Source organism: Boleophthalmus pectinirostris, unplaced genomic scaffold (genome assembly GCF_026225935.1).
Source record: "Boleophthalmus pectinirostris isolate CB_2022bp ecotype Guang Dong unplaced genomic scaffold, ASM2622593v1 HiC_scaffold_1, whole genome shotgun sequence".
Taxonomy (NCBI): Eukaryota; Metazoa; Chordata; class Actinopteri; order Gobiiformes; family Gobiidae; genus Boleophthalmus; species Boleophthalmus pectinirostris.
Genome location: NW_026570970.1, coordinates 33,183,580 through 33,195,898, shown reverse-complemented (window position 1 = coordinate 33,195,898; position 12,319 = coordinate 33,183,580). Strand labels below are relative to the sequence as shown.

At 40.1% G+C, this 12,319-nt stretch overlaps 1 protein-coding gene across 1 annotated transcript in view; it reads right to left on the bottom strand.

The window, feature by feature from the left end:
* klf7b (Kruppel-like factor 7b) overlaps window positions 1-10,049 on the bottom strand; it is an 88,067-nt gene extending 78,018 nt beyond the window's left edge. Inside the window, exon 1 of the mRNA XM_020931054.2 lies at window positions 9,700-10,049. Coding sequence (XP_020786713.1) covers window positions 9,700-9,801 — 102 coding nt within the window. The 5' untranslated portion in view covers window positions 9,802-10,049. The remainder of the gene's footprint in view (window positions 1-9,699) is intronic.
* Between the last annotated feature and the right edge of the window lie 2,270 nt (window positions 10,050-12,319).

Here is a 12,319-nt window from a genome sequence, read left to right as displayed (position 1 = left end):
TCTCTCAGATGGATTACACTCAAGTTTGAGTTTTCGTCTTGTTCTGCTGTTGTGATGCTTCGACCAATCAGATTCAGTCATCATGACGCTCATGTTTTCCGATCGTTATCAGTGTGAGCCGTTCAGATTGTTAATATGTAGAACTCACTTCAGAGTGACACACAGATCACTGGGGTGAGCCTGGACAGGGTTTCTGGGATTGTGCTAAAACTTGCCTGTAAATGGCTATTGAGGTTTAACAAAACATGAATGGTCTAATGTACAGTACAGTTTGGAACTACACAGAACACTTGTGTTGTGCTCAGGCAACAGGGAAGTGGGTTATTTCCCATTTGAACGCTGAGTTCCGACCTCAGACTGTTGTGACTGTTTATACTAAACCAAAGGTTAAAGAAATGTAAACATACTCAAAGGTCTTAACATGGTAAAGATATAAAATATTGTTGGACTTAACCCATATCAGTAGTCTACATCAGTGTTTGCCAAACATTTTTTCTGGGGACCCATATTTTAAAAGTCACAAATCTTCGCAGCCCAAGTCAATAGACATTGTTCATAAATCAGAAAATACAGGTGGATTTGACCACCAGTGATCGTGTCTCTGAACAATTAGTATGACTCAAGTTTTAAACAATGAAAAAAGTCATTGAAGCAACAATAAAAGGATCCATAAGTCGCCTATTTGGACCTTAAATGTAGCCCATTTCTTTTTCTTTTCAACATTCAACTCAACCAGCAAAATTGTCAATAAAATAAATGCAAAAAGAAATTATACAAAACATGTTTTAACATTTCAACATTTCTAATGAGATAGGTGGGCCTGTCTGTGTTTCTGTAGCTCGCTCCAGTCCGGGTGCAGGAGGAGGAGACGCAGCAGCAGATCAGGAGCAGCATTCAGTCTGTTTCTGTACTTTGTCTTCATTTTTGTGAACACAGAAAATCCCAGTTCACACATATATGTAGTAGTGAAAGTCATAAGTGTAGAAACACTGGTCCTACTGAGGACAGGATATTCTGACAAAATGCTTATCTAGAATCTCGATAAAGTCACAGATCCATGTATACAACTGTATACTGCAGACCTACATGCAGATTGTGACAAGGCGACCCAAAAAATCTTTGGGAAACAATGGTCTACATGGTGCACATCACACTTTAACTCATATGAAGTGGGAGTTGTAAGACATTTAACCCTTCTATAGATACTATATTCTGTTTTGAATTGCCATGACATCAGTGCTCATTTTTCATCTGTCTGAACACCATGGATAGGTCAGTGATTCTCAAACCTTTCAAGCAGGTGGTGCCACCCCGCCACGGTCCACAGGTCAGATCTGTGGAGAGGTCACCCAGCGTGTTTCAGAGGTAGTACTTAATGTATTTACTTCCCAGCAGGAGAGTGAGAGATTGTACAGTCAACTGTTCTGGTGACTCATGTTGATACTAAACAATGAAAATCAGATGGAAATGAGTTTGAAATGTGAGACCTGTCTGCTGTCTGTCTGCACATTATTATGCATTAGTCAGGGCTCCGAAAAATACTTTGGCATTTAGATCACTTGATAATGGTTCTCCCATCATCAATACAAAACCTCTGTAAAAACAATACTGTAAGAATATACGAGTTTGCTGCATCACTACTGTATTATATTATTACAGTTTCGAGCTAGTTTATTTACCCTTCAAATGATAACTTAACAAAATAATGCGGTATGAGGAATGAGGCTGCAACTAGGGATGCACCAATCCTACTTTTTTAGTTCCAAAACTGATACTGATACTATAGCTTTAAGTTTCTGCTAATATCTGATATCAACAGACACCAGTGCAAAGACTGAAAACAGTGTTTATGTCCTTCAAACGAAAATAAAATAAGACAAAACTGATCCAAATGTGTTGTGTAACTCTTATTTTTCTCTCAAGTAACCACAGAAAGCACTGTATAAATAAAAGTTCAAACATTATGAGACTTTCTATGACCAGTAAATAATCTTCATACATTAATTGATATCTCCGACTGCGATAATGACTGCAACAAACAATTATTTTAACAGGTGACTAGTCGGTGATTCATTTTTTGATTAGCCAAATGATTTTATCTGTTGTATACTTTTTAAATAAATACATTATCACTCCAGTAAAGGTTTAACCAGGCTGGCGCCACCTAGTGCCTCCAGTCAGTTTCATTTCTCTCCAGCGACTAGACCGTTCGCAAAAACCCCGAAAGTGCGAGTTCAGGCACCAGCCAATCACCGAAGAGCCATATATTCTGTGTTGGCAATTCCTAAAATCAACGATTTAAAGTTGGAACAAAGAGAATGTTTGCTGAATTTTATCAAGGGGAAAGACGTTATTGTCCTTCTTCCTACAGGATTTAGAAAAAGCTTAATATAACAGTTAGCCCCGTTAGCGGTGCATTAATTACGTCTTACATAAGTACTCGCCTACTGTCGAGAGAACGAATCCTAGTGCTGTGAAGTCAGACGGTTTCCACGAAGTGAAACCTGCTGATGAATCAGGCTAACAAGGGTTAAATATGGTGACTGAAAGCTTCTTGAATAAAGTGCATTAATCAAAATGTGTTTTGTGGCCTGCACCAGTTGGTCAAAGCCTGATCCCGTCAGATCTTTGATGGGAGACCACTGGGAATACCAGGTGCCACACTGTTGTGTCCTTAGGCAAGACACTTCACCCACATCACCTAGTATGAAAGTGAAGTGTGCGTGAGTGATGGTCGGAGGGGCTGATGGTGCAGATTGGCAGCCTTGCTTCAGTCAGTCTGCCCCAGGGCAGCTGTGGCTACAGTAGTTGCTTACCACCACTGAGTGTTGAATGAATGAATAATAAAGTGTAAAGGACTTTGGGTATCTTGAAAGGCACTATATAAATGCAATGATTAATTAATAATGAATTAATTAAAAATGTAAAGAGTTTTGATTTCATAATGCCACTGTCTTAAAAAATCAAATCAAATGTGTTTTTGCATGTGTTACAGTCTAGTCCAGATCATGGGATTAGCAAAGTATGATGCTTTTTTTTATTATCCACTAGTCACGATTATTATAGATTATTTCCTATATTGGGATCAAACCAGGACTAAATTAGGAACAGACCAGGATTAAACCAGAAATAAACTATGGATGTAATGAGTTTTTCACAACATGCATTCAGTAGAGCAGAATCTCTAGTTGAGTAGAAAAAATCATCAAAATGATTCTAGTGAAAGTGTGAGCACTTCTAGAGCACTTCTTGTACAGTAAAACAAACGTGAGCCTAAATACGCAGGGTTGGTGTGTTAAACATGTAGATAATCGGCTGTAGTTCGAATCAGAAGTGTGCCGTGCAAAGCTTTCTCAAACACACTTGTCTTTGAGGAGTCCATAATTGAAGTCGACGATTCCCAAACACAGCGGCACATGTGAATCTATTATTTAAACAGCGGTCACTTCACGTTAGCGGTGCATTCATCAGCAGTCTCACACCCGGCCCTCGTCTGTCTGAGCTCGTCTGCACTCATGACTGTGTCCAGCTGGGTCCGTGCGGGGCGGAGCTGGTGATGTGACGATCGAGAAAGAGCCGGGTCTCGAGAACGGTTCCTTAACGTGAATAATTGGAACTGGATCTCGTTTTTAATTAGCCATATCATTTTCTTCTTATTCTGTGCATTTTTGCACTGAATTACGCTGCACCAACACAAGAATCAGCACAGAAGCAGAGTAGACAATACGAAACAGTTTTACACGAACAAAAAAACGTATGCGGTATCGTAATATTATTATTTTTTATTATTATTATTATTATTAAAAATGGTAGCGCAACAAGTTTATTTAGATCATTGAAAGGAAAAGATTACAAAGATTTGGATCCCATAAAAGAGCTGAAAGTCCCATCACTAGACAGAGGAATATTGCAGAAACATCACATTTTTTCTCAAATTCAGTCAATCATTCATGATTTTGAGTTTTTGGTTTTTTATGAAAAACAGATAAAATTGCATTCATTTTCTGAACATAAACCAGACAGACTTTTAATCAGTGCGATTTAACACCAAAAGGACTACAAAAGGAACTAAATCTGGACTTGAACCAGGTCTAAACCAAGACTTTATCAGCTAGATCAGGACATAAACATAATTACATAACCCAAAACAAGCTACACAGGTCTCCAGGAAGAACAGTTGATAGCCAAGTTCAGTTAAATACAATCAATCAATGAACCTGCCCATAAACAACAGGTGGAATTTAGCCCTGGTGCTACAACCTGGTACATGTATGTATGTTAAGGTCCATGTAAAAATTGTGCGCTGTCCCTGTCTCAAATAAATAAGTAAATAAAATAAAATAAATAAAAAAAACAAAACCAGGAGCTAACCAGGACTAACTATGACTGAACCAGGACCAAACCATGATTGAACCAGGTCTAACCAAGACTTAACCAGTAGGGTTGGGTGGTAATAAGGTATTACAGTATCCTGCGGTATCAAAAAGTAGCAACAGTATCAGTTTCATTACCATCATTAAAAAAATCTGCAGCGCATAAGGACATAATACAATATAATTTATTGAATAAATGTGTTTGCTCAGCACAAATGAAGGTGTGGTTGTATTTTCAGTTTAATACTATCATGATTTAAAACTAATAGTATCTATAATTTTTCTTTTAACTGCGTGGGGAGATGGCGTTTGATTCATTTCATTCTGCTGTCACGTGACGCTCATAAGGGAGACCGAGACAAGACGGCAAGTCCGGCTGCAAGAGAGTTGGTCCAAAAAAAAGAATACTAGTACTTCTGCAATTTGGCAGCATTTTGGCTTCAGGCGCACATTTGTTTATGTTTTACAGAAACGAAATTTAAAAGCACATGGCTCATTTGCATAAACTATAAAGCGCTGATAAATACAGCTCTTTCCTTGTGCGCTGATGCGGTTCAGCTTCTGTCGGACTAAAGGACACGACTCAGTGGAATATGAGTGTTCTTTGCAGGACAGAGGATGTGCTGCTGATGGTGAGTCTGTTCTGTGCGTGTATCATGTTAGAGATGGTTCATGCATTATAAATCTGCAGGTCATACTCATAGATCGTATGGCAGTGCAGCTTCATAGGTTACCAAAATTTTACTAAAACATTTTGTTAATACTGTAATACCATATACCCAGGTAAAATCCAATCCTATTAGCCAGGACTATTTTCAAGACTAAATAATTACTGCCCAATCTGTATCAGGACTAAACCAGGCCTTAAAGGTAACACAAAATTGACTCTTGTGATCTTAAGCCACGTTAGAATCAAAACAGACCTGGAGTTGTGTTGTTTCATTCATACATGTTGGAGTAACCCTTTATTATTAGTCTGTCTACATCTCCAAAGTTCAAAATGTTCTGTTCCACCTTGTGATGTCATGTAGTGGTAGTTAGCAGCTACTTTTTGCATTTTAGTTCAGTAGAGATTGGCATTTCCTGTGCTGAAATGTTCCAAATGATTCTAGTGAAGGTGTATGAAGTTTAAAAACACAGTGGAGCACTTCCTGTACAGTAAAACAGACATCAGCCTAAAAATGCAAGGTTTGTGCATTAATAAAAAAAATCATCGTGAATGCAACAAAACACAACTACAGGTCTGTTTGTGATGAGGAAACAACATTATAATATAGAAAATAGCATAAATTGCCCTTAGACCAGGACAAAACCGTGATTAAATTGGGCCTAACCAAGACTTAACCAGAACTAAACCAGGACTACACAGTCACGGCCTGAACCAGGACTTAATCAGGTCAAAACTAGTATTAAACCACTGCGTTCGATGCATTTCATTTCTCATCAAATGCGCAAATGTCTCGGGGATGCGCCGTCATGTAGCAAACACAGAGCGATTCTCATTTAATCCTCATTTAAAAGTCATTACCTTTAATCACGAGACGAATCAAACGAGCAACTATTGTGAAGCTCATAATTAAAATGCCTAATTTAATCCAAACGTGCCCACGCGCCTCGTCACACAAATCATTTCGTTATAATTACTATCCATCGCTGGTGGCGTGTTCCGTGATTGAAAAGCTAAACATGTTTTTATTCTTAACTAAATCCGAAACCAGAAAATGCGCGAGGCAAATAATGGGAGTAAATGCAAGTCCATCAAATGTGTGTACAGTAGAGAAGAGGACTGAATCAGGACTAAAACAGACCTAAACCAGGACTAAACCAGACCTAAATCAAGACTAACCCAGGAATAAATCAAGACTAAACTAGTACTGATCCAGGACTGAACCAGGACTGAACCAGGGCTAAACCAGGATTAAACCAAGACTAAATCAGGACTAAACCAGGAATAAAGTAGGACTAAAGCAGGACTGAAACAGGACTAAACCAGGACTAAATGAGGACTGAACCAGGACTAAACTAGGACTAAACCAGAATAAACCAAGACTAAATCAGGACTAAACCAGGAATAAAGTAGGACTAAAACAGGACTGAACCAAGACTAAACAGGCATAAATTAGGAATAAACCAGGATTAAACTGGGAATAAACAGGCCAGGACTAAACCAGAACTAAACCAAAACTAAACTAGGACTAACCCAGGGTAAACGAGGGCTAAACCAGGACTGAACCAGGACTGAAGCAGGACTAAACCAGGACTTAACCCAGGACTGCAAAAGCAAGTCTAAGATAGGACTAAAACACTAGAGCCACTAGGCCTGTCATGATTGCTATGGATTCATCGTTCATTATATGAAAGCTGAAACTATATATTCTGGGCTTTAATATTTACCGTGTGTACATTTTCTTAGTAAAAGTGGGAGATTTGGTGTATTTTTGTTGTAATACAATAAGGTTTGAGCTGTAGAGGGATGAAAAAATAACTGTGGCTAATTATTGTGTCACTCTGCTATTTACTTGTTGCAGCTCAGACCATTTAATTCTTCTGTTTATTTGAAAATGGTTTACTGGGTTTATCCTGCCTTGGGTCCGTGGCATAAAGTACTTTGAATATTATCGTTTATCACAGTATTTATCTGTAAAGATAAATTGTGGTTCAAAGTGTGTTACTGTGACAGATCTAACATACACGAGTGTATTAAACCATGAACTAAACCAGGATGAAACCATGTCTACACAAGGACTAAACCAGGTCTAAACCAGGACTAAACAAGAACTAAACCAGGACTAAACCATGTCTACACAAGGACTAAACCAGGTCTAAACCAGGACTAAACAAGAACTAAACCAGGACTAAACCATGTCTACACAAGGACTAAACCAGGTCTAAACCAGGACTAAACAAGAACTAAACCAGGACTAAACCATGTCTACACAAGGACTAAACCAGGTCTAAACCAGGACTAATCCAGGACTAATTCATGTCTACACAAGGACTAAACCAGGTCTAAACCAGGACTAAACCAGGACTAAATCATGTCTACACAAGGATTAAACCAGGTCTAAACCAGGATTAAACAAGAACTAAACCAGGACTAAACCATGTCTACACAAGGACTAAACCAGGTCTAAACCAGGTCTAAACCAGGACTAATCCAGGACTAATTCATGTATACACAAGGATTAAACCTGGACTAAACCAGGTATACACAAGGACTAAATCAGGTCTAAACCAGGACTAAACCAGGATTAAACAAGGACTAATTCATGTCTACACAAGGACTATACCAGGTCTAAACCAGGACTAAACAATGTCTACACAAGGACTAAACCTGGACTACATAAAGTCTTAACTAAATCTAAACCAATTCATGATGACTAAACAAGGTCTAAAAATAGAATAGGCTAATAAGAAATAACAGAAGTAACAATTTATTTCTTCCGCAACAGACTAGCCTCTACATAGGTCTAAACCAGAACTAAACCAGGTCTAAACTAAGACTGGATGAGGTCTACATTAAACCAGGGATAAACCAGGTTTATATTAAGTATACATAGATTTAAACCCAGACTAAACTCAGGTACCTGATCCAACCCAGGACTCGGCAAGATCTACACATGGACTAAACCAGGTATGATCCTGGGTTATACCAGGTCTAAACCAGAACTAAACCAGGTCTAAACCAGAACTTAACCAGGTCTAAACTCGTAATAGACCCAGGTCTAAACCAGAACTAAACCAGGTCTAAACTCGTAATAAACCAGGTCTTAACAAGGACTAAACAAAATCTACGCAGGGACTAAACCAGGATTTAACAAGAACTAAACAAGATCTAAGCATGGACTAAACCAGGATTTAACATGGACTAAACAAGATCTACGCATGGACTAAACCAGGTCTGATCCAGGATTATACCAGGTCTAAACTCATAATAGACCCAGGTCTAAACCAGAACTAAACCAGGTCTAAACTCGTAATAAACCAGGCTTTAACAAGGACTAAACAAGGTCTACATATGGACCAAACCAGGTCTGATCCAGGATTATACCAGGTCTAAACCAGAACTAAACCAGGTTTTAACAAGGACTAAACAATATCTACGCATGGACTCGCCAGGACTAACCAGGTCTAAACTCGTAATAAACCAGGTTTTAAGAAGGAATTATCAAGATCTATGCATGAAATAAACCAGGTCTGATCCAGGATTATACCAGGTCGAAACTCATAATAGACCCAGGTCTAAACCAGAACTAAACCAGGTCTAAACTTGTAATAAACCAGGATTTAGCGAGGACTAAACAAGATCTAAGCATGGATTAAACCTGGTTTGATCCAAGATTATACCAGGTCTAAACCAGAACTAAACCAGGTCTAAACTCATAATAAACCAGGCTTTAACAAGGACTAAACAGGGTCTACATATGGACCAAACCAGGTCTGATCCAGGATTATACCAGGTCTAAACCAGAACTAAACCAGGTCTTAACAAGGACTAAACAAGATCTACGCATGGACTAAACCAGGTCTGAAGGCAGGATTATATCAGGTCTTAACGAGGACTAAACCAGGTCTAAACTCGTAATAGACCCAGGTCTAAACCAGAACTAAACCAGGTTTTAATAAGGACTAAACAAGATCTACACATGGACTAAACCAGGTCTTAACAAGGACTAAACAAGATCTACGTATGGACTAAACCAGGTCTGAAGGCAGGATTATACCAGGTCTTAACGAGGACTAAACCAGGTCTAAACTCGTAATAGACCCAGGTCTAAACCAGAACTAAACCAGGTTTTAATAAGGACTAAACAAGATCTACGTATGGACTAAACCAGGTCTGAAGGCAGGATTATACCAGGTCTTAACAAGGACTAAACCAGGTCTAAACTCGTAATAAATCAGGTATAAACTCGGCCCAAACGAGGTGTAAACAAGAACTAAACCAGGTCTAAACAAACAAGGGCCAAACCATGCCTGCGTATTTCAGTATTCAGCGCGGCCCTGCATGCTTCTTATCCCGTAAAAAAGCGTGCATCCTGCCTCCCTCCTCCCTCCTCCCTGTTTCTCCCTCTCTCCTCTGCTATGGCTGTCAGCGAACCGCACCGTGTTCCATGTGATCGCAGAGGAAAGCGGAAAAAAAAAATAATATATGCAACAATACAGCCCGCGTGCTTCTGCGCCCGACCACGCGTAAACACTTTCCAACACTAGCTAGCGCGCAACCAAAAAGCGCGTTTTGCATCACCAGGAATTAGTTTTCAGTAAAAGATTTGTTGATTTGTTAAAAAAAAAAAAAAAAAAAAAAAAGCGCATGATGTCTCACCTGCTGCCAGTTCTCCTCCAGGGATGGCATCGCGGAGAAGTACCCAGTATCATGCACCAGTTGTAGTTCTTGGAAAATACTGTAATTCGCTAGTACATCCATTTTGACGCGTAAAGTTAACCCAGGCGCAATCCCCAAAAATGTAAATAAAACTCCTCTTCTCAAAGCTCCAAAAATTGTTCCTTTTAGTTTGGAAAAATTGCAAAAAACGGTGCCAAGCGTGCGCGCAAGAGTGAGTTGGTTTCGTTGTTGTTTTGCCGCTACGCTCCACCACGCCTCCTGTCCTTCGTTCTACTATTTCCGTATTTTACCGAGGCTGGAGAGAGGTCTGCCGCTCGCGTTTTCGCCTCTCCACCGCATCAGCAGCAAGAAGCGACGCGCCGTACCTCGCTGCAAAACAGGCGACCGGCGCGAGAAGGGGCGGGGCCGGGGGCGGGGCCGCTTGTCAATCACTTCCACGCGTGGCCAAATACGGTAAATAGGGTTGATGATGTCAGCGAGTGCCAATTAAGGCGGTGCGTAAAGCAAAAGGAGGGGCGGGGCTGCGGGGAAAGCGCGCGTCGGATTGGTCGGGAGGCGGTGTCAGTCTCCGAAGTGGGCGAAACCGAGCCGTGAGTTATTTTTAGAGGCCTATATAAAAGCAAGAAGCGACTGCGAGTTGTCATTTCGGGCTGAACGTGAGAGCGGAGCGGACGCGTAAAAACGAAAGCGTGAAAATGCTATATTGAGAAACATGTTAAACCTTAGAAAGAGGAACACGGAAGAGGAACAGATATCGCAATAGAGAGAAACAGAGGAAGACGAGCTAGAGAGGGGGGGATTGTGTGAGGTTGCGAAGCGGTTGAAGGAGGAGAGAGTGTGGTTTCCATGCGGTTTCCATGTGGCGGTGTCTGGAGACTGGTCCATCCGCCCACCTGTTCATAACAAGCAGAGCAGAAGAGAAAACACGAGCCTGGTTTACGGCTGCTTTTGACTTATTCTAATTCTGTCCCTGCAAAAAGACAAACAAAGACATTTCTGAATAATTAGACGTTTGTACAAAATTAGGATCGTTGCCATAGGATTCACAAACGAACCCTTCCAGAATCAAGGGTAATTTTAGTACATTTGTCCTCGCCTAGATTTTTTTTTTTCTTAATTTTGCTATTAAAACTCCTCCTTTTACCCCCTAATGAAGTGTTACACGTCCTTATTTTCCGTACAACCTGTTATTTCACAATCTGCTGCTGTAGTTGTGTCATATGGCTGTAAGAAAAACTACAGGACCAGAAATACAAATGAAAAAAAAAAGGAAAATTTAATTCACACTATTTCATACAAAACACGCAGCGAACATGTATAAACAACTTTTTGGACATAAAAAATGCTTAATTTAGGGCCTTAGCTACAAAATTGCAAAATATCAAGTCTCAAAGTAAACTACAAATATCCTTATTGCCACAAAACAAAACAAAAAAAGCGGAAACAGCTCGTGTCAGGTCCAGAGCACAGAGCCACATCACTTCCTGCATTTCCATGGTGTTTATTATTTGGATTTGGACATTTTGATGGAAATAAACCTTTCAAATAAAAATAGCAAGGGATGCGAAATTACACAGACCAAGATGCGTAATTTGCCATTTATTTGAGAAATAACTGGCTTTTTCAATTGTCACAAACACAGACGCTCAAAGCAGTCGACCAACTTGACTCACTACACTCTTTGGCAAAGTTTGGGTCTGTCAAAATGAATGGAGTGCATGCGTTTGGCAGAAAACAAAGTTCCTATTGGACATTTGTTTTCCCTACGTCATCACGCAGTGTGTAGCCTGATTCATCACTTCGTAGAAACTGTCTGACCTCGCAGTGTTAGGACTCATTCGCTCGACAGTAGACGGGTACTTATTTTCACGTATGTAATGCACCGTTAAGGGGCTAGCTGGTATATTAAGCTTTTCCCAAATCCCATAGGAAGGAGGACAATAACGTCTTTTCCCCTTGATAAAATTCAGCAAACATTCTCTTTGTTCCAGCTTTAAATCCTCAATCTCGGGAATCGTTGCCAACACAACTCCAAGTGCTCATATCGACCAACTGATATATCGGTCGTGTCCTAATAAAAACGTGACCAGTTAAGGTTAAGGTACATTTACTGTCCCCACACTGACAGATTTGAGCTCAGCTTGGTCAGGACTGGAGGATTGTTTGGGTTGATGTTTCACTTCGTAGAAACCGTCTGACCTCGCAGCGTTAGGATTCCTTTGCTTGACCGTAGGCGGGTACTTTTTAATTTAACCAGTCGCTGATATTTGGTCGTGACGTATGTAATGCGCCGCTAACAGGACTAACTGGTATATTGAGCTTTTCCCAAATCCTGTAGGAAGAAGGGCAATAACGTTCTTCCTCTTGATAAAATTCCGGCTTTAAATCCTCGATCTCTGGAATCGTTAACACAGAATGTATGGCTTTTTGCTGATTGGCTGGTGCCCAGACTTGCACTTCCAGGGTTTTTGCAAACCGTCTAGTGCACACACGTCATTTGGCCCGTGAGATCATATCATAGTGCTGCCCACCGGCTATAGATACAGACATTATTTATTTAAAATGTTGTTATTATTTTATATGATACTTGTTCTGGATC